At 34.5% G+C, this 24500-nt stretch overlaps 1 protein-coding gene and 1 pseudogene across 1 annotated transcript in view; one reads left to right on the top strand and one right to left on the bottom strand.

Moving 5' to 3' along the window:
* The window catches only part of ADGRL4 (adhesion G protein-coupled receptor L4), a 121524-nt gene that overhangs the window by 61878 nt on the left and 35146 nt on the right, over positions 1-24500 (top strand). The window contains exons 3-10 of the mRNA XM_062193410.1: positions 1059-1211; positions 6669-6818; positions 7540-7610; positions 8493-8672; positions 8784-8967; positions 10643-10759; positions 14263-14468; positions 24114-24287. Of these exons, the coding sequence (XP_062049394.1) occupies positions 1059-1211; positions 6669-6818; positions 7540-7610; positions 8493-8672; positions 8784-8967; positions 10643-10759; positions 14263-14468; positions 24114-24287 (1235 nt within the window). The remainder of the gene's footprint in view (positions 1-1058; positions 1212-6668; positions 6819-7539; positions 7611-8492; positions 8673-8783; positions 8968-10642; positions 10760-14262; positions 14469-24113; positions 24288-24500) is intronic.
* On the bottom strand, positions 16345-16547 carry LOC133761385 (U2 spliceosomal RNA; annotated as a pseudogene).

Genomic DNA, 24500 nt, shown 5'->3' with positions numbered 1-24500 from the left:
AAGTGCATACGTCACAGTATCGCAAGCTACACCATTTTCCAGTGTCTGACACCTGGTAGAGTCAAACTAAATTTACCTGCTTGGCTCTATGGCCTTTGAGAGCTCTTTCGTTCCCGTGTGTCTTGAAATTGTTGGCCTCTAGGGGGAGCGCAAAACCCTTCCCTTACTTGTACGCTCTAAGTCAGGTCGTGTGGTAGGGGCTAGCAAAGAGCCATGAGATTGTAACACAGCATGGCCAGAAGGTGCAGTGGTAAAGTCGGAAGAGGCCTGATACTGCAACACAAATATAGAACTGTGAGATGTTAGGCCTGGGCTCGTTCTGCTCCCTTTTTCTCATCAGTTAAAGAAGACACCCACATCCTAGAGCTTGTATAAGGATTCAGTGAATAAGATAAAAGCAGCTGGGGAAAAAGAAACTACTAGACTGTGGTTCTCATCCTTACACTCTTACAACGTGATTTACCAGAAAAGATAAAGAGCCACAAAGTCTTTTGAAAATCAGAAAACAGTTTTATATTTCAAATAAGTAGATTTGAAAAAAAAAAGTTCTCAGAGGTGATTATATTGAGCTGAAGAACTACCTTAGTTGAGGTACAATTTGTTTTGTATTATGACTCTTCTGTAGAACAATATAAGGCATATAATTGTTAATAAATTCACTAAATAAATGAAGACCTAGTAATGCAAATTCTTCTGGGAAACAAATGATAAAAATATATAGAACATGACAAGAACATGTCAGTTATGATTGCTTTTGACTGACTAGGAAAAGCGCTGGAAATTCAGAGATGATTGGATATTTACTGACAAGTTTTATACAAAGTTTATATATAAAACTTAAAACTTTTGAAATGAGATCTTGTTTGGTCTTTCAACTACAAAGAAAGTTTGATATTACACACCAGATTAGGGCTATTTTGGGATGTAGATTGTTTAGTTAAATTTAATTATAAATATCAGATTATCTAAAACTACTTAATAGTCTAAAACATTTGATATGGTAGAAATTCATGTCAATAAAATCAAAATAATGCTTTTAAATTGCTGTGTGCCCACAGATGATAATGAGTGTGGAAATTTAACCCAGTCCTGTGGTGAAAATGCTAATTGCACTAACACAGAGGGAAGTTATTATTGTATGTGTACACCTGGTTTTAGATCCAGCAGTAACCAAGACAAGTTTATCACCAATGACGGAACAATCTGCATAGGTAAGTTCAAATATCTAACTTAAAGTTTGTATCTTTCTCTTATTGCTTATTATCTCTACAGATTAAATCATATATAAATCAAATTCTTTGAGACACTAACTGTATCTTAGTGGTTAAATAGTTTCACAAAATGTCAAAATTAATCCTCAATGTAGCCAGTGTTTAATTATCAATTGCTATGAAATATTTATCCAATGATATAAGAAACAGCTTTGCTTTGAGAAAATCAAATCAATTACAATTTTAAAAAGGAGTCATACAATCTAGCATGATGACAAACTAAATATTTTCACTGGGAAACAATATATATTCTAGAAAATTGTCATTTGCATCATGAGATACTGTTATTTTCATACATATGTACTCTGTGAGTGATTCTACATTTTTTTCTGATTGTCACTACTTACAAAAGAGTTGTGCTGGTTGTTTTACTACTGTCTGGATAAAAATTAGTCACAATGAAGTCAGCATTGGATCTATGAACACTGCATTTGAGTTTAGAAAATCATCTCAGGTTTACTAAATGTCTTCTGTAAAGACAATAATTTCAACTTAGCCCCTTAGATAGGAATCACTTATTTTGAATCTGGAGAGATATATAGAATATTTTGTTTAAATATTTTTCTATTGTATTTGGATGCCCATGTGCTGATCCTGTAAAATTTGGATTATAGTTGGGGTAAAAAGATTACTTAGAAACTTAAAAAGCAATTTTCAAAATCAAACTCCTTATATAGAAAGATTTTAACTTTGAAAGTAATTAAGTAATTATAAATTATATTAATTATGTCTAAATATGTTCAACTTAATAAGTATAGTTATGACATATAATCCATAAACTGATGTAGGAATTGAATCCCAGAGAATTTTATCAAAGATGGATGTAGAACTCAGAACTACATATGCAACACAGACAGATATGATGTACTGCTTCCACCATACATGGTTGTTGAAAAGAGAAATATTCAAATTAATGTAGATTTCCCTACAGTCTTTGATTAATTCCCTAATGTGTATCTCATCAGTAGACGAAGGAAGTGTCTGCTAATGATAAGTTGAGAGGTATGCTCAAACTAAACTCATCAGTGAAATGCATGTGCCTATGCTTCTCAACACCTATTCTATTAAATAAACAGAGAAGATTTTATTATCCTCATTTGATGGTTGAGGAAGGTTCCGGGTTACTTCAGAGTCACACATGTACAAAAAAAAAAAAAAAAAAAAAAAGAACTCAAATCACAGTCTTATTTCTCACAAGCCACTATTTCTACAGGGGACTTAAATGGGTGGACCCTTTAAATCTCACACTGAATTACACAAAAACAGTGGATCAAGCTTTGCAAAGCTACAGAACATTTTGATTTTTAATTTTTTCTATTTATCTGAAAGAGACACAGAGACAGAGAGAAATAATACTTTAATACCATGCTTGTTGGACAAATATTATATCTAGTGTTTGCCAAATATATTATAATATAGAAACATCATAATGTATTCAGGAAATAGGAATCTATGACGTTCTTCCCAGAAAACATTCAGTGATTCTATTTGTGCTTCTCAAGCTGTGTGGCTAGTGTTCTTAGATTGTCATATAATGTGTGTATGTTACCTTTACTTGCTAATTTCTAATAGCATAGCTTTGAAAGCGTTAGTTGAGATGTTCCAGTCAGTGAAGAAATCTAACTTGTAATATCTTAATCACTGCTGCAATTTAATGCACTTTTAATAAATTCTCCATTGCAATTGTCCCTTGTCTCTAGAAGACAAATGCCTTTTCATCTATCGTGTTTACTTTTAATATTCCTCAATTCACAATGGACTACATTTCTCTGTTCACAATCCTTGAGCAGAGAATTTCTATACTAGAAAAAAAAAAAACCACAGAATCAAGAAAATATGCACACTGATGACTGAATGCCAACAATTTAAGCAGACATAATATATTTATAATTTAAAACGCTCCCAATACTTATTTCTACTGAGATACATGGGAAGGTCCTAAGTTTGAAAAGATGTGTTTTATCAATTGCCAGTAGACAGTAAACACAATAACTATTTTAAAACCCAATTCTCAGTAGCCCTGACCTGTGGCGCGAGCATCCCATATGGGCACTGCTTTGAGTCCCAGCTGACCACTTCTTACCCAGTTCCCTGCTAATGTGCCTGGGATAGCAGTGGAAGATGGCTCAAGTGCTTGATTCCCTGCGCTCACGTGGGAGATTTGCTCAGCTGTGGCCATTGGAAGACTGCTCTCTCTGTGTCTCTACCTCTCTCTGTAACTGTCTTTCAAATAAATAAAATAAACCTTAAACAAGCATTAAACTTTTTCAAGAAGCAATGCAGCACTGTAGTACTTTTTTGGTATACACTATGGTAATCCAAAGGAATTTGAACAGAAAACCATAAATTTAAAAATACATTTATTAGAGAAAGAGATGAGGGCTTTCATCCACTGGTTCACTTCTCTAATGTGCAAACATCCAGCTTTGGATAAGGACAGAAGCTGGGAACTCAATCCAGACCCCGCCTTTACTTTTTAGTGGGCTGCTTCAGATCTGGAAGTTTAAGCTGTCTTCAGTTTGACAGACCTGTTAATTCTTGTCATTCAAGGGCTGTAAATAGAAAAATGGAAGACTCCAATGCAGGGCAAGAGTTGACCCAAATAAAATTCTTGACCTTGAGGCCATATTCAGATATTGTTTTCCACAGATAAACATAATTTTTCTGTAGAAGATTTTGGCTGAAATTTAGCCTCATACTTATTTTCCTCCCCCTTGAAATCACAGAAAATTAAACTTCAGGTCTTCAGTGTCCAAGAGAAGCAGTTCCAAAGACCAGCATTTTACAAGTGGGGAAAGAGGTTTCCAGATTTCAATGAAAAGTTATAGAAACAAAGAGTAAGCCAGATGACATTTTAAAAAGAATTAGGGGTCAGCGCTGTGGCTTAGAGGGTAAAGCCGCCACCTGCGATGCCAGTATCCATATGGGTGCTGGTTTGAGTCTGGGCTGCTCCACTTCCAATCCAGCTCTCTGGTATGACCCAGGAAAGCAGTGGAAGATGGCCCAAGTCCTTGGGCCCCTTGCACCCATGTGGAAGACCTGGAATAAGCTCCTAGCTCCTGGCTTCAGATCGGCACAGCCCCGGACACTGCAGCCAATTGGGGGTGAACCAGCAGATGGAGGACCTCTCTCTCTCTCTCTCTTTCTCTCTCTCTCTGCCTCTCCTCTCTCTGTGTAACTCTGACTTTCAAATAAATATTTTTTTTTAAAGAAAAGCATTAATTTTATGGGATGATTAATATTATTTCATAAAATTTGGAGTCTGAATATAAAAACTTGCATAACCTTACTATCAAATGTTAGTATGCCAGGATACTACCTCCTTACTATTTTTACAGATTACCATATTGTCACTTGGAGAATTCAGAAGCTGAAATACTCTACTTGGTCCAAGTCTGACATGCTGGAATACCAACCAGCCAAGTGAGTGAAGTAGGAGGGCTTGAAATAGAACAGAAACACCAAAGAAACCCCAATGGGTATGGAGGAGACACAGGAAAAAGCTGAAACAGAGCCAGTTATGAGCAATGAGATTGTGTATGCTTGGGGAAAAGTGCAAATTATTGGGTGGAAAGTGAGTTTGTAGCGCCAAGAATTTATTTTGCTCAGAGATTGGGTTTGGGCTGAAGTTCCCAAGAGCATAATGCATCTGAAATTGTAAGAAATCAACACCTCGCTTACTGTCATCCATAGAAGTAACTAAAACCACAAAACATGGGTGTTCAAAGAATATTCTAGTTGTCTTGCCTATGAAATAAATTGTTATGATACTTCATGAGTTTATTCATACTTTCATTGGGGCATTTTGCAAGTTGGGTACAACATGTGTTTCTTCAACTGCTCTGCTCCAAAAATACCATATATTGCCTTTAGTCTGATATGCTTTTTACTTCATTGATTTTATGAAAAAATAGTGACCTTAGTCCACACTACCCTCTGTGTTCTTTTGGTTTTTTGGTCCAATCAAGAATGCTTTCTTTGTTGGTTCTGTGTATCCCAACAGTTAACCCGCTGCTGTTTTTCCCCTAATTTATTTTCTGTCCATTTGCTTTGGTGGGTAGGTAGTTTCTGAAAACATGTAGAAATGAGGAGAAGCAGGATGAAGGAGCTACAATAGTGTCCCTAATTTGCAATAATATACCCAAGTTTCTGGGTAGAACAGACTGTAAACATATTGAGGTTTTCTAAATTTCTTTCAGACCTGGGTTTTATCTTTTTAAACCTGGTGGCATCACCTTTCATGCTTTTGTTGTACAGTTAAGTGAGAAATTAGGAGTAGCTGAATTTAAGATAACTATCTAGGTGACATTTAAATGATACTTTGATTATGCTACCCTTTTTCATACTGAGGAACAGTACAGTACCACCTATAAATTTAGTAAAAATTAAAATTATAGCTTTAATATTATAATATTGATTAATTAATCTAGCAAAAAGTATCCCTAATATTTCAGAACTTGACTAGGGACACAAAAGCCTTTGCATTAATTTAAAGTAATGATTTGGAATCTTCAGCTTCTTGGGAGCATTACTTCTTATAGTAGATATTTGCGTTGTATTTATAACTTTAAAGCGTATTTCACTGTAGTGTGTAAAATTTTAAATTGCAAATGTAACTTATGTGAGTTTAAAGCCCAGTGGCTTCAATATATGGTTACTGAGCATTTAAGACTTAATTCCATATAATTTATTACTTTATCCATATTGATTGCATATTAAAAACCATAGAATTATATAACTTGTATAAAAGTAATAAAGTACGCTAAAATTCTAAGGAAGCTGAATCACATATCCTATTACACTTTAAGTTAACTTAGAAGAAAACTGAAGCTTTATAAAGAAAGTCAGTTATTCTTTTTTTGTTTTCAAGATTACTTTAAACTGAGTTGTTACAATTCATTTAGTTTAACAGTGGAAAGCAATTTGAAATGTACTTTTAAAATTGAATCCCTATTAAATATGGACTAAATATTACATTGTCAATGATGGAAATTAATTTAATGACTTTGTTGATGAATCATTCTTTTGAGAAAGCAATTTGGAGTCCATGAATAGCATTTTCAAAATTTTTGTCAAAATAGATGTGTCAAATTGGAGTTAAGAAATATATGCAGATAAATATTCTCTGCCTTTTGGCAAATTATGGTTTTCCTTAGATTGGTGTGCAAATTTTTAATGAAATCACTAACTATAAGTTATATTACAAAGGTCTTCCCAAAAGTCCTTGGAAAATGTATATTATGTTATATTATGCATGGATTTCAATTTTTTCCACCAAAATCAACTTGTATTTTATTTCCTTTTTTCTATGAACTTGTTGACATATCCTCATATTACCTACAAGGTAACAACTTTATGTGTATGAAACTGAAACATTATTTTTTCAAATCTTTCCAGATATAGATGAGTGCAGTGAACCAGGTGTCTGTGGAGATCATGCAGTATGTGAAAATGTGATTGGTGGGTATAATTGCTCCTGCAAAGAAGGCTATCAGTCATCCACAGGAAAATCCCAGTTCACACCTAATGATGGCACTTACTGCCAAGGTAAATTATATTATCAAATTTTATGTACTGTCAAACAACTATGTAAAATAAGCACTACACAGTTGTGAAGTGTCAAATAGCTATTCATTCTAAGATTTGTGCCTGCATTCCTTTATTGTCTAGAAAATTGAAAAGAACGATATTGCTTTGTTTAATGAAAGATGTAGACAACATACTTTATGTTTTTAACATACCGTTTTCCTTAAAATTTTCTTTCATTTACTGTAAAATACTGGATTTTCTAAAACTGAAAAGGAAGCTAAAGTGATAAAAAATGTACTTTTAATATTTAAATAGGTGAGCAAAACCATTGGAATCAATGTAATCACCTTAGGAAAATATTGTTAAAAACTTACTACATAACCTTTTCTTTTTCTTTTTCTTTTTTTTTTTTTTTTACTTTTATTTAATGAATATAAATTTCCAAAGTACAGCTTATGGATTACAATGGCTTCCCCCCCCATAACTTCCCTCGCACCCGCAACCCTCCCCTTTCCCGCTCCCTCTCCCCTTCCATTCACATCAAGATTCATTTTCGATTCTCTTTATATACAGAAGATCATTCAGTATATATTAAGCAAAGATTTCAACAGTTTGCCCCCACATAGCAACACAAAGTGAAAAATACTGTTGGAGTACTAGTTATAGCATTAAATAACAGTGTACAGCACATTAAAGACAGAGATCCTACATGATATTTTAACCTTTTATTTTTCCACAGAGAATGTTGATACAAACTGTCATATAGATAATGCCTGTATTGCTGCAAATATTAATAAAACTTTAGCAAAAGTAAGTAGTCTATTTGAGTTAAAATTTTATTTTATTTTGACATTTGATCTCACTTAAAACATTTTCTCCAATGTCAAGCTTCAAGAAAAGTAACTGGCATTTGCAATTCATGTAGAGTTGAAACTGTTTTCATATAGACATCTAAGTATTATGTTTGCATCACAGACAGAATTAATTTGAAAATTCCCAAAATTTGACGAAGACTTTTACATGTTTAATTTCTTTTGCCTTTTCATTACTCCTTATACTAGAGACTTATTTTCAACATATGAAGAGAGTAGATGAATAAGATAGTAAAACATGTACTTTTATTCCAGATCCATTTTGAGGAGACTTGCTTGAATGCAACCAGATTTTGTACTTCAAAGTAAATCTTTTTAAAGCGAATAAAGACGTTCATAAATGAACATATTGTTCATGTGATTCAAAGTGTGAATCTCAATATAAGTAATCAACTACCAGCTAAAACAAATTTCATTTAATCACATTATAAAAAATGTTTCATGGCTAATTAAAATATAATTCATATTAAGCCATAATTTACTATTTAGGATATTAATATAAATATTAAGGAGTTTAAAGATTAAGATCAATTCATTGGCTAGGACATGATTATGATAAAGAAGCATTATTTTAAATAATCAACTCAAACCTGTCATGCTTCTTTTCTAAAGTAACCTCTGCATGTTTTAGTTATTTGCTAATCTATGTATGCAAACTCAGGTTTCAGTGCTATATGCTATGGTTTAGTTTAATTTGACTATTTATTTCTGTATAGGACAAAACCAACCTGAGAATAAATTTAAGATATAAGATTTATTCTTGAAAACCTCCAGTAGAACTCTAAATTGGTTTCTTTTGTTTGGACTCATTTTTCCTCAGATTAGATCCATAGATGAACCTGTGGCTTTGCTACAAGAAGTCTATAGAAATTCTGTGACAAATCTTTCACCAACAGATATAATTACATATACAGAAATATTAGCTGAAGCATCCTCAATACTAGGTCACATGAATAATGCTGCCCCAGCCGAGGACACTCTTTCTAATTCAACTCTTACTGTACGTATGTTGAGCTTTAACTTTTTATGCATTTGAGGTTTAAATTTTTCTTTATATCTGTAATTAGAGTATAACTTTAATATTTATGAAAACACACTTTTTTTTCAATAGGAATTTGTAAAAACCATGAATAATTTTGTTCAGAGGGATGCGCTCATAGTTTGGGACAAGTTATCTGTGAATCGTAGGAGAACTCATCTTACAAAACTGATGCACACTGCTGAACAAGTTACCTTAAGAGCATCTCAGAACTTCCAAAAGACTACTCAGTTTGATACGAATTCAAGTGATATAGGTAAGAAGCAAAGAGCAAAGCAATTTGAATTTTCCAATCAAGCCATTCCTAAGCCATATGTAAATATTATTGATTAAATTAGTGGTAGTGATATGAATGGAGCACTAGTAAAAAAGATAAAGATATATGCTGTATCTCTTTCATAGCATGTCTACTGTTTTCTGTTGGAAAGTGTTTAGCATTGCAGTTCTCAGAATGCATGACTCCATTGTCATTTTGAGTCAGTTATCTCATGACTTGTTAGAAGCTTTAACCTTGAGCATTACATCAGACCTTCTAGATGTAGTAGAATTAAATTTTTCTTTGGGAATGCTTTGTTTTGATAATATGAAGTGATCAACATAGTGAATTAGATTTTTCCTGCCTCATGCACTAGCACTTTTTTTTTTCTTTTTAAAAGATTTATTTATTTACTTGAAAGTGAGAGTTACACAAAATCAGAGTTACACAGAAGGAGAAAGAGAGAGAGGGAGAGACAGAAAGAGACAGAGACAGAGACAGAGAGAGAGAGAAAGACATGGGTGCTGGGCCCAAGAACTTAAGCCATCTTCAGCTGCTTTCCCAGATGTACTGGCAGAGGGCTGGTTCAGAAGTGGAGCAGCAGTGACTCAATCAGCCACCTATATGGGATGTCATTTTTCAGGTTGTGGCTTAACCTGCTGTGCCACAGTACCAGCCCTGGCACTTTCCTGCTTAAAGCATTCAAAATCTTGAATAAGGATGCCTATAAAGTTATCATAAAGAAACAGGGTACATTATATGAAATATTCACTGCATACATCTTTTTTTTTAAATGGTTACTAATTTATTGATCGATTCACTTGAAAGGTGGAGTGAGATATATATAGACAGATTTTCCAACTACTGGTTCCTTCCTCAGATAGGTTCACTCCTCAAATGGCAGCAACAACTCAGGATAGGCTAGGGCCAAGCCAGGAGCCATTCTAGTCTCCCGCATAGGTGTTAGAGGCCCAGGTACTTTGGGCCACCTTTTGCTGCCTTCTCAGATGTATTCACAGGAAGCTGGACCAAAAGCCCAAGACCCAAACTGATACTCAGAACTGGGCTGCCAGCATTGTAAGCTGCAGCTGAAACTGCTGTGCCACAATGCCAGCCCCATCATTGTATATATCTTTATTACACATTTATTGGTGACATTTTGATATGTAAGAGTAAATAAACAAAAATAATTTGATTAGGATTCACCACTTACTCAAAATCAAGGTTGTCAGCAATATAACATAAAAGTGCCCTACTTTTCTATGATGTTGCTGTATGAAAAAGTTGAAAATACATGAAATAAAGGAATCATCATTCATGAGTTCAATACAGTCACTTTGTAGATATTGCTATATTTTACATAGTATCTGTATATGTATGTTAAACAAAATATTGTAGATGCTTGTCTTTGTGTTAGTCATTATGACTTACAGCTCCCTTGAGTACACATAAATGAGTACACATAAATGAATCAGCATTAAATTAAGTTAAACCATGAGTATCATACTAAAATCAAAAATTAAAACTTGAGTCAGATTTTTAAAATATGAATTATCCTGTTCAAGAAGTTGAATACAATTATGATGGATGAAATGTCTCTAAATGAATACATATGTCAGTTATGAGTATTAAGTTAATTTCAGGGACTTTATATGATTTTCATGGTTTTTTTCAGCTCTCAAAGCTTTCTTTTTTGATTCATATCACATGAAACATACTCATCCCCATATGAATGTGGACGGAGATTATGTAAAGATAATCCCAAAGAGAAAAGCTGCATATGATTCCAATGGTAGGACTCCAACTATTTTTAATTTAACAATTTATATGCTCTCAGTGCAATGCACTTAGAAAAATCTCTGGCAACAGTATAAATTTTGTTGTTATTGTTTCCACATAGATAAAAATGTATTACCTAGGGAAAACATGAATTGCAATATTTCTCAACAAATGTGAGGATGCTCACAAATACAAGTGAAAAACATATACAACACACAAGAGTATAGTCTCATATATAGATAGTATTTTATAAAAACCTGTGTTTTCTCCCTTGTTCAAAAACAAGAAGCACATTCATCTTGTGTTTTGTTTTGCTTTTACTAAACTGATGTGGAATTTTTTCCTCAGTCCATCACTATTATCCCCTCCATCTTGTCTTGTCATTTTCTGCCATTGAGCTGTTGGCTCTTACCCTATGCTACCATATTCTAATTAGTCAAGCACAAAGAATATGTTATACTGTTGAAATTTCAAAGACAATTTGAATAATGTTTCAAAGTCAGAAAAAGACATTAAAAATACCTATTAAAATGACAGATGATGAAATTATTATGGTATTAATATCTAAAAAAGATTCTGATTAGATGATAACTTTGTTATATTTACTAAAGATATTTATAAACTGATACTTAAAAGGGATATTAATACCAGATCTCAAAACTAAAGGCAATGTGTTTTGCTCAAAGTTATGTCTTAACAACACATCAAATTTGGCCAGCGCCGTGGCTCACTTGGCTAATCCTCCGCCTGCAGCACTGGCACACCAGGTTCTAGTCCCAGTTGGGGCACCAGATTCTGTCCCGGTTGCTCTTCTTCCAGTCCAGCTCTCTGCTGTGGCCTGGGAAGGCAGTGGAGGATGGCCCAAGTGCTTGGGCCCCTGCACCCTCATGGGAGACCAGGAGGAAGCACCTGGCTCCTGGCTTCAGATCGGCGCAGCGCCAGCCATAGCGGCCATTAGGGAAGTGAACAAACAGAAAGAAGACCTTTCTCTCTGTCTCTCTCTCTCACTGTCTAACTCTGCCAGGAAAAAAAAAATTAAAAAAAAAAAACCCACATCAAATTTAACAAAATGATCAAATACTCTCAAAATTTCCAATATGATTATCCCTTTATTAACAAAATCCATTCATTAAACACATGCATGATTTAGAACAGGCACAGAGCCATTAAATCGTCAAGAAATAGAATGGGCCATAGGGCATACGTGAATTTTAAACCTTCCTTTGTAGTGTGGATTATTATTAAATAGAGTTAGGAAAAGGGGTTTAGAATAAGTTAGAGAAAATTCAATACTCTCAACTATGATTTTATAATAAAATGTAAATAGACTATTGGAAAGAGATTCTGTAAATTTTAAAAAATATGAAGTTAGGATATTTAGATAACAATATACAGAAGCACTATTGAGAAGGTGTTTTTAGTCATTCTCTTCAGAAAAAAAAAAAAACAAAACAATAAAACAGGCTGAGAACAATCATTGCCTAAGGGACTTCATTGCAAGGTCTTTTTGAGCAAAATTGATCTTGGAATTTAACTCCAACAAGTTCAATGTTTTCCAAATAGTCTGGGATATAATTCATGGACCAAAGTAGTAAAAGACTTCCTTCATTTAACCAAAAAAAAAAAAAAAAAAAAAAGAAAGAAAGAAAAAAATGGAAGTAAAACAGAAAAGCTTAAATATAAAAAAAGAGAAGTTATGGAACAAGAATTAATTCTAAAGTAAACTCCCCAGAACTTAAAACAGTGATTTTCATTAAGTAAATACTCAGATGTACATTCAATGTATTAAATTCAAGATTGTATCTTGAAATTAGGTAAGGTCAGATAACATCATCACATATTAGCAACATCATAGAGTCAGAAACATAAGAATAAACATTTGGAAGAAGAAAATTGAAGGTTAAATGATGATGTAATAGGAAATTACTTATTCTTTTCAAGTGACTTTTAACGTTTTAGTCTCAGTAGTGAATGAACTGCTAGCATTTCATCGAACTTACAGATTTGTTAAGAGAGTTGAAAGTTAGATCAGGCCTGGAATTAATCCAAAATTTTGGTAACTGAAAAGATTCAGAATGATGAGAAGACAGATCCTAAAACAGTGTTCATAAGGGAAGAGAAAGGGATTTTGGCACATTCACTGTGGTACTCTACTCAAAGTGAAAAATTGACATTAAATACTTTAAAAATCCATATTTTCTTTTGATCCTTCCTTTGATATTGGATCATTTCCTACTGTGACTCCTGAGAAGTCATTGTCCCGTGAACAGGTTCATCAGCTAGAACAGTATTTGTTGATTAAAAAAGCTTCCAGGCCCTACTCCATGCCCTGGTGTGTCCATAAGAAAGGATGGAATAGTGATCATAATTTCACTAGTCTAATCATGTTGTACTGACATTCACTGCTTTTTAATACAAATTTCCTAAGCTGGCAGTTCAAGAAAATGCAGTATGTTATATATCTGGGTGTAGCAAGTCTCAGCAATGTATTTTATGTTGCCTTCTTAGATTAAGAGAAAACATGCCCAACAATACACATTGACAACTCACAACTCGCAACTCATACCCAATGCATACTATTAGTGTGGTCTAGCAGTGTCCAAACCTTTGATTTGCTATAATCAACATTTGTAGTTACGATTTTGTAGTATTGTATGATGTCCTGATGGATTGCATTTGGGGAGTGTAAGGGGTACAATACATGGCTGCCTCTCAAGTAAGTAAATTTCCTACTTGGGCATATGCAATTAAGTGATATACATATTAAATAGGAACCCTTTCATTGGTCATAAATTTAAACCCCATTCCATATTCCAACTTGTTCAATTCTAAACTATCTTTGAAAAATAAAAAGACTTACATTTTTTATTCCATACAGTACAGAACGTTATAAAGTTCTCTTATGTCGTAACTGAATTGCTCCATTTCTACTTTACCTTCTGTTTTCTTTCAGTGACAGGCAAAAACAGATTTTTAAATTATCGTTGGATAAGTTTTCATCTTTAACCAAGACTTTGTAAGACATTTTTTCACTCCCAGTTTCATCTCAAATAATGGATTGGTTAAAAGTTATATATATCTTTATATATGTATATATATGTATACTTTTTAAATTTCTAAAAGCCTTTAATTTTCTCCCCATATCGCTCCCACATAATTGCACATGAAAGTGATGATACGATTTTTTCTTTCAAGTGAGTGCACTTTATAATGTTGGTTCTTAGTCAAGATTTGCTTGTAGGTTTATTTAGGACTATCTTTCTCTTCAGTGTAGTTTGTGCAGAGGGGATGCTCAGTTCATAATCGTTTTGGGGTTTGTAGATATCAGTGAATCTAGGTCTTCATGTGGTTTGGTAAAGTAAAAAGAAGCTCACTGTGGCTCACAGTTCAGTTTCTGGATTCCTATGACTTCCTTAGAGTCAAAGTTTTGTCTACTTAATTTTTATGTTTATTTTAAGAGCTTAACTACTTTTTGTCTTATAAAAACCTCACTACATATATTTATTTGATTGATAGGCAATGTTGCAGTTGTATTTTTATATTACAAGAGCATTGGCCCCTTGCTTTCATCATCTGAAAACTTTTTATTGGAACCACAAAGTTATCACAATTCTGAAGAAGAGCAAAAAGTCATATCTTCAGTAATTTCAGTCTCAGTTAGCTCCGATCCACCCACATTGTATGAGCTTGAAAAAGTAACATTTACCTTAAGCCACAATAGGGTAAGTTTTTTTTTTTTTTCCCTTTTGGTTGTTGGTTATAGTTGTCACATATTCCGAGAAGTGGACTATTTCATTGTGTGTCACTCTACTTATATGTCAGTCTAGGATTATAAATGCATATTCAAAATTAAAATAAGAGTGAATTGGTTTAACCAGATTTTTTTCTGTAAAATACGTTTGTAACTCAGTGCTCTTTAAAGAATCTAATGAGTACCAAATAATTTATATATTAAAGTCACTGAAATTAAGGTACATTTTAATTTTATTTTTGAGTACTATGTTCATTTTGGAAGCTTCCATGTCTTCAAGCAATGAGTTATAAAAAAGTGTCACAGTCAAAGAGAAAAATGTCAGTGTGTAATAAGGTAGGTGTTTGGTTAATACTGATCATTTAAAATAATATTTGCAGGGGTTTAAGTGTTAATTAAAATTAAATCATGGACTTTATAATATTTCATAAAAATTAGAAGAAACTGTTTTACCATTTATTTTTATCCTAAGCCATTTTTTTGACCTCATATATAATTAAAGTTATAAAATAAATTGTGATTAGAACTAACCAAGTCATTATTTCAGTTAAAAATAAATGGAGAACTTAAAAAACAAGGATTGTTTGCTACCTTTTTATAGTTGATGGCTTTTTTTGGACTTTGAATTGGATTTCAGTTCTAATACGTGATTATTTATTAAGCCGCAATGGAAAACCTTGAAGCTGGTCAATTATGTCTCCCTATTTAAGTGGAATGGATTGATTTTCTAAACAAGAAAACATATATGCTTACACATAATACAAATATGCTATTGTTAAATGAAAGCATCTAATATAGAGAGAAAAAATTAAATCTGTACAAAATTCAAGTAAATGATAGCTCAGCCATAAATGGTGTGAGCATTACATTGAGGGAAAAACGAAACTATGAATGATGTTAAGAATGGAAACAAAAAGGTTTATTTTTCAGATACCAAATTAAAAAAAAAACTTTCTAAAATTAGAAATCATTTTTAATAACATGGTTTCTAACAATTTTTCTGATTATTATCAGTGAAATTTTCTGGCAACTGAAGAGTTACCAAGGACAGCCCACTTCACCAACCCCTGTCTGATAAAGAAATAAATCAAGCAAAATACACATTTAGACAAAAATTGTTTCCAGTAATTAATGGGAACATTTAACTTTCCTTAATTTGCTGTGCTATTCAAATATTTTTTCTGGTTCAAAGTTATGACAATTACAAAATTCATCACTCCCTCTGACCATATCCCTGGTTTCCATTTCTCTAAGAATGAAATTTCTTTTTTTTTAAGATTTATTTTATTTATTTGAAAGAGTTACAAAAAGAGCTAGATACAAAGAGAGAGGTCTTCCAGTTGCTGGTTCACTCCCCAGATGGCTGCAGTGTCCAGAGCTGCAACAATCCAAAGCCAGGAGCCAGGAGCTTCTTCCCATGTGGGTGCAGGGGCTCAAGCACTTGGGTCATCTTCCACTGCTATCCCAGGCTATAGCAGAGAGCTGGATTAGAAGAGGAGCAGCCAGGACAGGAACCAGCACCCGTATGGGATGCTGGCGCCACAGGTGGAAGCTTAGCATGCTATGTGACAGCTTGAGCCCTATAGCTAGAACTGGCATCCAAATGGGATGCCAGTGCTTCAGGCCAGGGCTTTAACACTCTGCGCCACAGCGCTGGCCCAGAGAATGAAATTTCAATCCCATTTTTACCCCAAGAGAATAGAAGCTGTCCCATCAATAACACTTTTGCTGTCCAGAGCCCCTGATGATTTACAAAGGTATTTCAAAGGGCTCATGGAAGAATGGAATTCAAATGTAAATTTATTTTGGTACAAAAATTTTTTTAAATCTATTCATAGTTTTTCTCCATAATATGCATTGTTAATGAACTTCTTGAAGATCATTCTATGGATGGATTTCAAAGCTTCTTGCACCAAAATATACTGATCTATTAATTCCATTTTCCATGAAGTTTTTTTTTTTTTTTGTCCTCAGATAGAGGATGTATCAGATATTAAACTGATAAGAACAGATACTACACTTGATCTTAGCCAAAAGGCCGAGAAGCGATCCATGAATTTGTTAAAGTATCTTGTAGAAGTATATTTACTTCTACATTACCTCAGAGTCACAGTTAGTTAAAATGATGTTAATGATGCTAATGATAGCAGCCAGTACTTACATACTGAGCAATTAACCTGGTAGTGCTCTAAGTTATGTAGCTATGCACTTTTTTTAAATATATATTTATTTATTTATTTATTTAAGAGGTAGAGTTATAGATGGAGGGAGAGACAGAGCGAAAGGTGTTCCATTTATTGGTTCACTCCCCCAAATGGTTGCAATGGCTGGAGCTGAGCTGATCCAAAGCCGGAAGCCAGGAGTTAATTTCAGGTCTCCCATGTGGGTGCAGGGGCCAAAGCACTTCGGCCATCTTCCACTGCTTTCCCAGGCCATCCGCAGAGAGCTGGATCAGAAGAGGAGCAGCCAGGACAGGAACCAGCGCCCATATGCGATGTGGGCACCACAGGTGGAGGCTTCTTATGCTATGTCACAGCTCGAGCCCTATAGCTATACAGTTTTTAAAAACTCAGTTTCCACAAAAATCATATGAGGAATGCACTAGTACCTGTATCAGTATTTTATAGATAAACATTGGGAGACTCTTCGGTAATAAAGAACTCATGATCAATTTATAGAAAGTTGCCATCCCAATGCAATATTCCTTCAGGATCTATGCTCTCAACAGCTATGATATTCCCACCCCATCCAGTTTCAGACTGCTTCTATGATATCTCTCCCAAGAAATTAGGCTTTGTCAACTATCTCACTTTTCCTGGATCTCTCCACGTCGTTGCTGTTTTCTCAGTTAATAAATGTACTCATGTTTCCAGCTTCTTCTAAAGAAGTAAAATCCTTGTCGTTTAGCCTGGTATATCCCTCAACCAAAATTCAGCATTTCCTCTTCATTATAAGCTTCTAAAACGCTGTTAGCTACTGACGTCCATCTGTGACAGATTCGGATTTAGTTTTCTTACATGCATCTTCTCCTGCAATAAACTTCACCTCCCACCCATCCTCGTATACTCACCTCCAATTTTCAGTAAAATCAGTTTTCAGTGTGTCTAGTATTATATTTTCGTGTATGGTATTGACAAATGAATCATGAAGTTGAACTATTCAACTATTGAAATTTGCTTACATTTCTATTTCTCCATTGCTAACTTGTACGCAAACTTTAACAGTACCACAAATCTGTTCAAAACATTCAAATACATAGCTGGTTTATCTGTCAACTTGTTGCCTTAAAAACACCCTTATAAAGCCTCCGTTCAGTATCTCTGCTCTCTTTTTTCTGTTCCTCTTATTACTGACTAGACTGGATCATCTTTTTTGGTTGCTGGGCAACTATCAACCTGGGCATTGACTTTTGCCATTGGCCTTGACATACTAGTCACCTCCTTTATCTATCAGATTCCCTCTTTCCTCACGTCACTGTCTTCCTCTTTCCTAATTTATTATGGTAGCATGTTATCCAGTGGCTGATTAAGAAAAGGAGCTTGGGAAGTCAATTTTTAAGGCCTTACATTATCATGTATTGTTATACCCATACCTGTAAGATTTAAATATTGTGATACAGAGTGATAAATTGTACACAATTTTTTCCTTAGAATTTTCTAGATCTTACTCATATCATATGTCTATCTTCTGACTTTCAATGTGAAGTTAGAAAAGTTGAAGTAATTAATTTTTAATTATAATGTGCAGTCTTTTGCATGTAATCAGTCTCCTCTCTCCCTCTCTCTCCCTCCCTTTTAAACTTTTAAAATCTTATCTTTGTTTTCAATTTTCCAAAATCTTTAATAGGGACTTTAGTGTGAGTCTTTCTTTAGCATTTTATTAGTTTGTTCAGTCTAAAAAATGTATGGCCTTCAGTTCTAGGGAATTTTCTAATATTATTTCTTTGGTAATTTATTTTTGTCCAATACCTCTTTTTTTATTTTCAATTTTTCCTATTATTTACCAGACCTTCCAACTGAGCATCTTATTATTTTTTAAACTAAGCTTTTATTAATTTGTATACATTTCATAAATACAACTTTATGAACATAGTAATTCTTCCCACTGTATTCGTACCTTCCCACCCATACTTCCACCCCTCATCCACTTCCCTCTCCTGTTTCCAGTCTTGTTTTTTACTAAGATCTATTTTCATTTTACTCTATACTCAAAATATTAACTCTACTCTAGGTAAAGAGTTAAGCACTTTGTATGAGGGAGAAAAAGAGAGAAAGAAAACAGCTCTTTGAGAATGGAGGTCCTGCATGGAAAGCTAGTGCACAGTGACTCCTGTAGTTAATTTAACAATCAACACTCTTATGTATGATGTCAGTGATCACCCAAGGCTCTTGACAAGCCTTTTGGATCCACAAACTTCTTCAGTATTTTGAAAAGGCCATAGGCAAAGTAGAAGTTCTCTCCTCCCTTCAGAGGAAAGTACATCCTTCTTTGGTGGCTGCTTCTTTCAACTGGGATTTCACCTACAGAGGTCCTTCATGTTGGACATATTTTGCCACAGTGTCTTGGCTTTCCATGCCTGAAGTGCTCCCCTGGACTTTTCAGCCAAACCAGAATGCCTTAAGGGTTGATTCTGAGATCAGAGTGCTACTTAAAGTGATTGGCTTTCTATGAGTCTGCTGTGTGCACTGTTTCCCATGTTGGAGCGTTTACTCCTTTTTAATTTTATTATTATTACCAAGCACTTATCCTTTTTGTGTGATCACTTTAACACTTGATCCTAACTATATGATCGCTTTAACACTTACTCCTATCCATATGATCTCTAATAACACTTAGAATGCTATTTTTACTATCAAGCTTAGGGGATTTAGGGTCCCATAACAGGTTGTTAAGCTGTAGTCTTACATATAAATCCTTAGGAATGTATGCAGAACTATATGGCTTTATAATCTTCATTCTAGAGTCAGGTGATTCTTCCCTCCATGCCCATCCTCCCACCCACACTACCACTCCCTCTTTCTCTTCCTTCTCTTATTCTGACTTATTTTTAACTAAGATCTGTTTTCAATTAACTTTATACACAAATGGTTCTGTGTTAAGAGTTCAGTGATTACTATGAAAGAAAAAAAGGGTAAGTAAAATAAGATAAATGAAAATAAAGGAGAAAAAAATTAAAAATACAAAAAAACTAATATTTGTTATTTTCACTTCATGCTTAGTTTTTCACTGAAAAGTCTTTATTTTGATAATCTTGACTTTGTTTAATGGGTAGTGTCTAATTTCTCTGAGATACTATTTATATACTTATTTAAAAAAATTTCTGCTCTCTGCATTAATTTGCTCCTTTCTTTTGTTTGGTTCGTTTGCCGATCTTTTCTGTCTTTCCTGTTAGCGTTTTTCTTCCTCTGTCTTGTAGCACCTGGCCACCCATTTATAACCAATAATGACATACTGTGTGCTTGAATGGGCTCATGGCAGTAATGTGCTGGTGTGTTTCACTAAAGAGTTTTCATCAGCGGGTTCATAGCCATAGTATTGAGAAATTTCAAAAATTACTGCCTGAAAGCATCTTTTCTTGGTCTTAACAGTTTCCCTGAAATAAATCTTGTTCCTTCCAACCTAAGGGCAGAAGCCTGGTTTCAAGGATTAAGAAAACTATGAAAATATGGTGAGGGGAAGTGGAGATTCAGTGTGTAAACAGGCCCTCACGTGAACCCTGTTTTCTGAATGACATACTCTCAGCTGGTTCTGGTTCCCCACTTCTAGAGCCTCTTATTTTTCAGTTTCTTTGTGGCAGGCAGAACTATCCATATACCTTAACCTTCTTGAAAAACTTTTAGCCATCTTCCCAGTTTTAACTCATTATCTTCCCCAACTAATTCTTAGTAAAACTCACACTGTCTTTAGCAGTGCTTCAATTGTTGACCTAAGGGTTGTGTTTAGTGTATATCCCATTAAAATAATCATTCTACTGCATTAAAACCATCTGAGTTTTTATCATTCTTGAAGAGAAGATGCTTCACCCTTGTAACTGAGAATCCTGACTCCCTGAAAAGTGCCTACGGTATGTTTGACACTGGAGACATAGTGCCTTGTGCTTCATTCTTTGTTATTCCACTTACCGGTGGTTAATCTTAAATGTATCTCTAGCATCACTTGACATTTTAACATAGCACCTACTTCATGTGCCTTTCTGGAGAATCAACTAAATAAACTGAGTCAGAAAATACCTAGTACAGCCGGTGTTGTGAACAGCAGGTTACAGCACAGCCTGTGACACCAACATCACCTATTAGTTCCAGGCTACTCTGCTTCCCATCCAGCTCTCTACCAATGTGCTGGGTAGGCTTCAAATGGTGACCCTATTACCTGGGTTCCTGCCATCCTTGTGTGTGACCAGAAGGGAGCTCCTGACTCTGGCTCCGCCTCACCTGGCTTGCCTATTGTGACCCTTTGTGGAGTAAACCAGTAGATGGAAGTTCTCTCTTTCTTTCTCCAATCTCTCTGTGTCAGGATGCCTTTCAAATAAATAGATCATTAAAAAAGAGTACCTAGTTAAGTAAACTTTTATATAGTTATAAAGCCTTTATTTATTTTTTTTCATTTTTAATTATCTTTATATACAGAAGATCAACTTAGTATATAGTAAATGAAGATTTCAACAGTTTGCACCCACATAGACACACAAAGTATAAAGTACTGTTTGAATATTAGTTTTACCTTAATTTGTATAGTACAACACATGAAGGACAGAGATCCTACATGGGGAGTAAGTGCACAGTGACTCTTGTTGATGATTTAACAATTATCTCTATAATGTAATATGTATATTAATAAATTATTAAAACTTGGTAGCATATATTTACTATTATGATTACTTAATAGTACAGATATTATAAACATAACCCTATCATTTATTGAACAATCATCTTCTCTATATCATCTAATCTGTCTCTGATATTGTCTTCACCATTATTTATTTCATTCACTATGCTCCTAATTAACTAGCTTCTAGAAGTTTCTGCAAGGCTTCTGTTCAGTCTTACTTCACAGCTTTTCCATTTGCCATTCCAACCATCGGAAATCCTCTGTTACAAATTTGCAGGGCTCTTTTTCGATTGCTCTGAATAGTTTGAGAAGAATTGGAGTTAGTTCTTCTCTAAATGTCTGGTAGAACTCAGCAGTGAATCCATCTGGCCCTGGGCTTTTCTTTGTTGGGAGGGCCTTTATTACTGTTTCAATTTCTGTGTCAGTTATGGGTCTGTTTAGGTTTTCTATGTCTTCCTGGCTCAATTTAGGGAGGTTGTATGTGTCCAAGAATCTGTCCATTTATGACAGATTTCCCTGTTTGCTGGCATACAAGTCCTTGTAGTAATTTCTGATGATTCTTTTTATTCCTGTGGTGTCTGTTGTTACATTTCCATTTTCATCTCTGATCCTATTGATTTGGGTCTTTTCTCTTCTTTTTTTAGTTAGTTGGGCCAATGGGGTGTCAATTTTGTTTATTTTTTCAAAAAACCAGCTCCTCGTTTGGCTGATTTTTTGTAATGTTTTTTTGGATTCAATCCTGTTGATTTCTTCTCTGATTTTAATTATTTCTCTTCTCCTACTGGGTTTGGGTTTGGTTTGCTGCAGATTTTCTAGATCCTTGAGATGACTTGAAAGCTCATCTATTTGGTGCCTTTCCAATTTCTTGATGTAGTCACCTATTGATATAAACTTTCCTCTTAACACTGCTTTTGTTGTATCCCATAGGTTTTGCTATGTTGTGCTGTTATCCTCATTTACTTCCAGAAAATTTTTGATTTCTCTTTTAATTTCTTCTATGACCCATTGTTCTTTCAGGAGCATGTTGTTCAATCTCCATGTGTTTGCACGTGCTCTAGGGATTCCTGAGTTGCCAATTTCCAATTTCATTCCTTTGTGGTCTGAGAAGCTGCATGGTATGATTCTAATTCTTTTGAATTTGCTGAGACTTGCTTTATGGCCTAGTATGTGGTCAATCCTAGAGAGGGTTCCATGTACTGCTGAGAAGAATGTAAAGTCCTTAGATGTAGGATGAAAAGTTCTGTAGATATCTGTTAGATCCATTTGGGCTATAGTGTCATTTAAATCTACTGTCTCCTTGTTGATCTTCTGTTCTGTTGATCTGTCTATCTCTGAGAGTGGAGTATTGAAGTCCCCCAGTACTATTGTGTTGGGGTCTAAGTCTCCCTTTAAGTCCCTTAACAAGTCTTTTAAATAAGCTGGTGCCCTGTAATTAGGTGCATATACATTGATAATCGTTATATCTTCCTGTTGAATGGATCCCTTAATCATTAAATAGTGTCCCTCTTTGTATCTCCTGACAGTTTTTGTGGTAAAGTTTATGTTGTCCGATATTAAGATGGCTACGCCCGCTCTCTTTTCATTTCTGTTGGCATGGTATATCTTTTTCCAGCCTTTCACTCTCAGCCTGTATGGATCATTGTTGGATAGATGGGTTTCTTGTAAGCAGCAAAAGGATGGGTTTTGTTCCTTAACCCAATCAGCCAATCGGTGTCTTTTAACTGGACAGTTCAAGCCATTAACATTCAATGTGACTATTGAGAAGGAGTAACTTTGCCCTGCCATTAGCCAAAGATACTTTCTAATATATGGTTTGAGATTCCTGTGATCTTTTGGTGTGAGGTTTCCTACCTTTACCTTCTTTCATATTGGTGACCGTGTTTCTGTGTTTCTCTATGTAACACATCTTTAAGCATCTTTTGCAGGGCTGGACGAGTGGCGACAAATTCTTTCAGTTTCTGTTTGCTGTGAAAGGTCTTAATTTCACCTTCATTCATAAATGAGAGCGTTGCAGGATATAATATTCTGGGCTGGCAGTTTTTCTCTCTTAGCACCTGGGCGATGTCTCACCATTCTCTCCTAGCTTGTAGGGTTTCTGAAGAGAAGTCAGCTGTGAGTCTAATTGGAGATCCTCTGAGAGTAATCTGGCGTTTCTCTCTTGCACATTTTAGGATCTTTTCTTTGTGTTTCACTGTGGTGAGTTTGATTACGACGTGTCGTGGTGAGGATCTCTTTTGGTCATGTTTATTAGGGGTTCTATGAGCTTCCTGTATTAGGATGTCTCTGGCTCATTCCTCATTTTAGTGATATATCAATTTAGACATCATATACTAGGTTGACCAGCCATAGCACTTTCTTCATTTCCTTGCTTGTTTTTCTCATTTATTAAGTTTTCATTTTTAAACAGGCTGTAAGGCCAATAATATATCACTTTATGTTCTGTTCAATTTTTTGTTTTTGAACCTTTTTCAATGAGAAAGATCTGGTAAATATTGAACAAATATTTATTGAGTATAAATACATATAATTATGTATCGTGCACTGTTGTAGATCCCATATAGGACCTCATTTAACAACAAAAATATTACAGAATTATGATGCAGGATTGATAAAATACATCACTGTGGCGATATAAATTCTAATTCTTCCACATAGCAGCAGCCTTCATTTATTAGAATTTATTTTATGTTCACTCTTAAAAATTGTTGTAATGATTAATATATGTTAAATATGCAAAAAGCAATTTGTGTTGTTTTGTTTTTTCATTAGTAAAGTTTCTCTTTTTCAGATCACAGATGAGTATAAGAGTTTATGTGCATTTTGGGACTACTCACCTGAGACTATGAATGGCAGCTGGTCTTTGGAGGGCTGTGAGCTGACATTCTCTAATGAGACCCACACCTCGTGCCATTGTAATCACCTGACACATTTTGCAATTTTGATGTCTTCTGGTCCTTCCATTGTAAGATAATCTTCTACTTCACATATTAATTCTGCCCATCTAGATTTTTTTTCTGTTTTTTCCCCATATCATTCAGAAGAATAATTTTATATGTTTATTTTGGATGTAAATGGCATATTATTATAATTGATAGAACTCTGTTATATTTATGTTTTAGTCTTTGTTTTCTGCATTGTCTTATATCTGGTATGGATTTTAGTTATTTCTGGTCTA

This window comes from Lepus europaeus, chromosome 5 (genome assembly GCF_033115175.1).
Source record: "Lepus europaeus isolate LE1 chromosome 5, mLepTim1.pri, whole genome shotgun sequence".
Taxonomy (NCBI): Eukaryota; Metazoa; Chordata; class Mammalia; order Lagomorpha; family Leporidae; genus Lepus; species Lepus europaeus.
The sequence above is the reverse complement of the archived record's forward strand: the minus strand, read 5'-3'. Positions and strand labels throughout refer to the sequence as shown.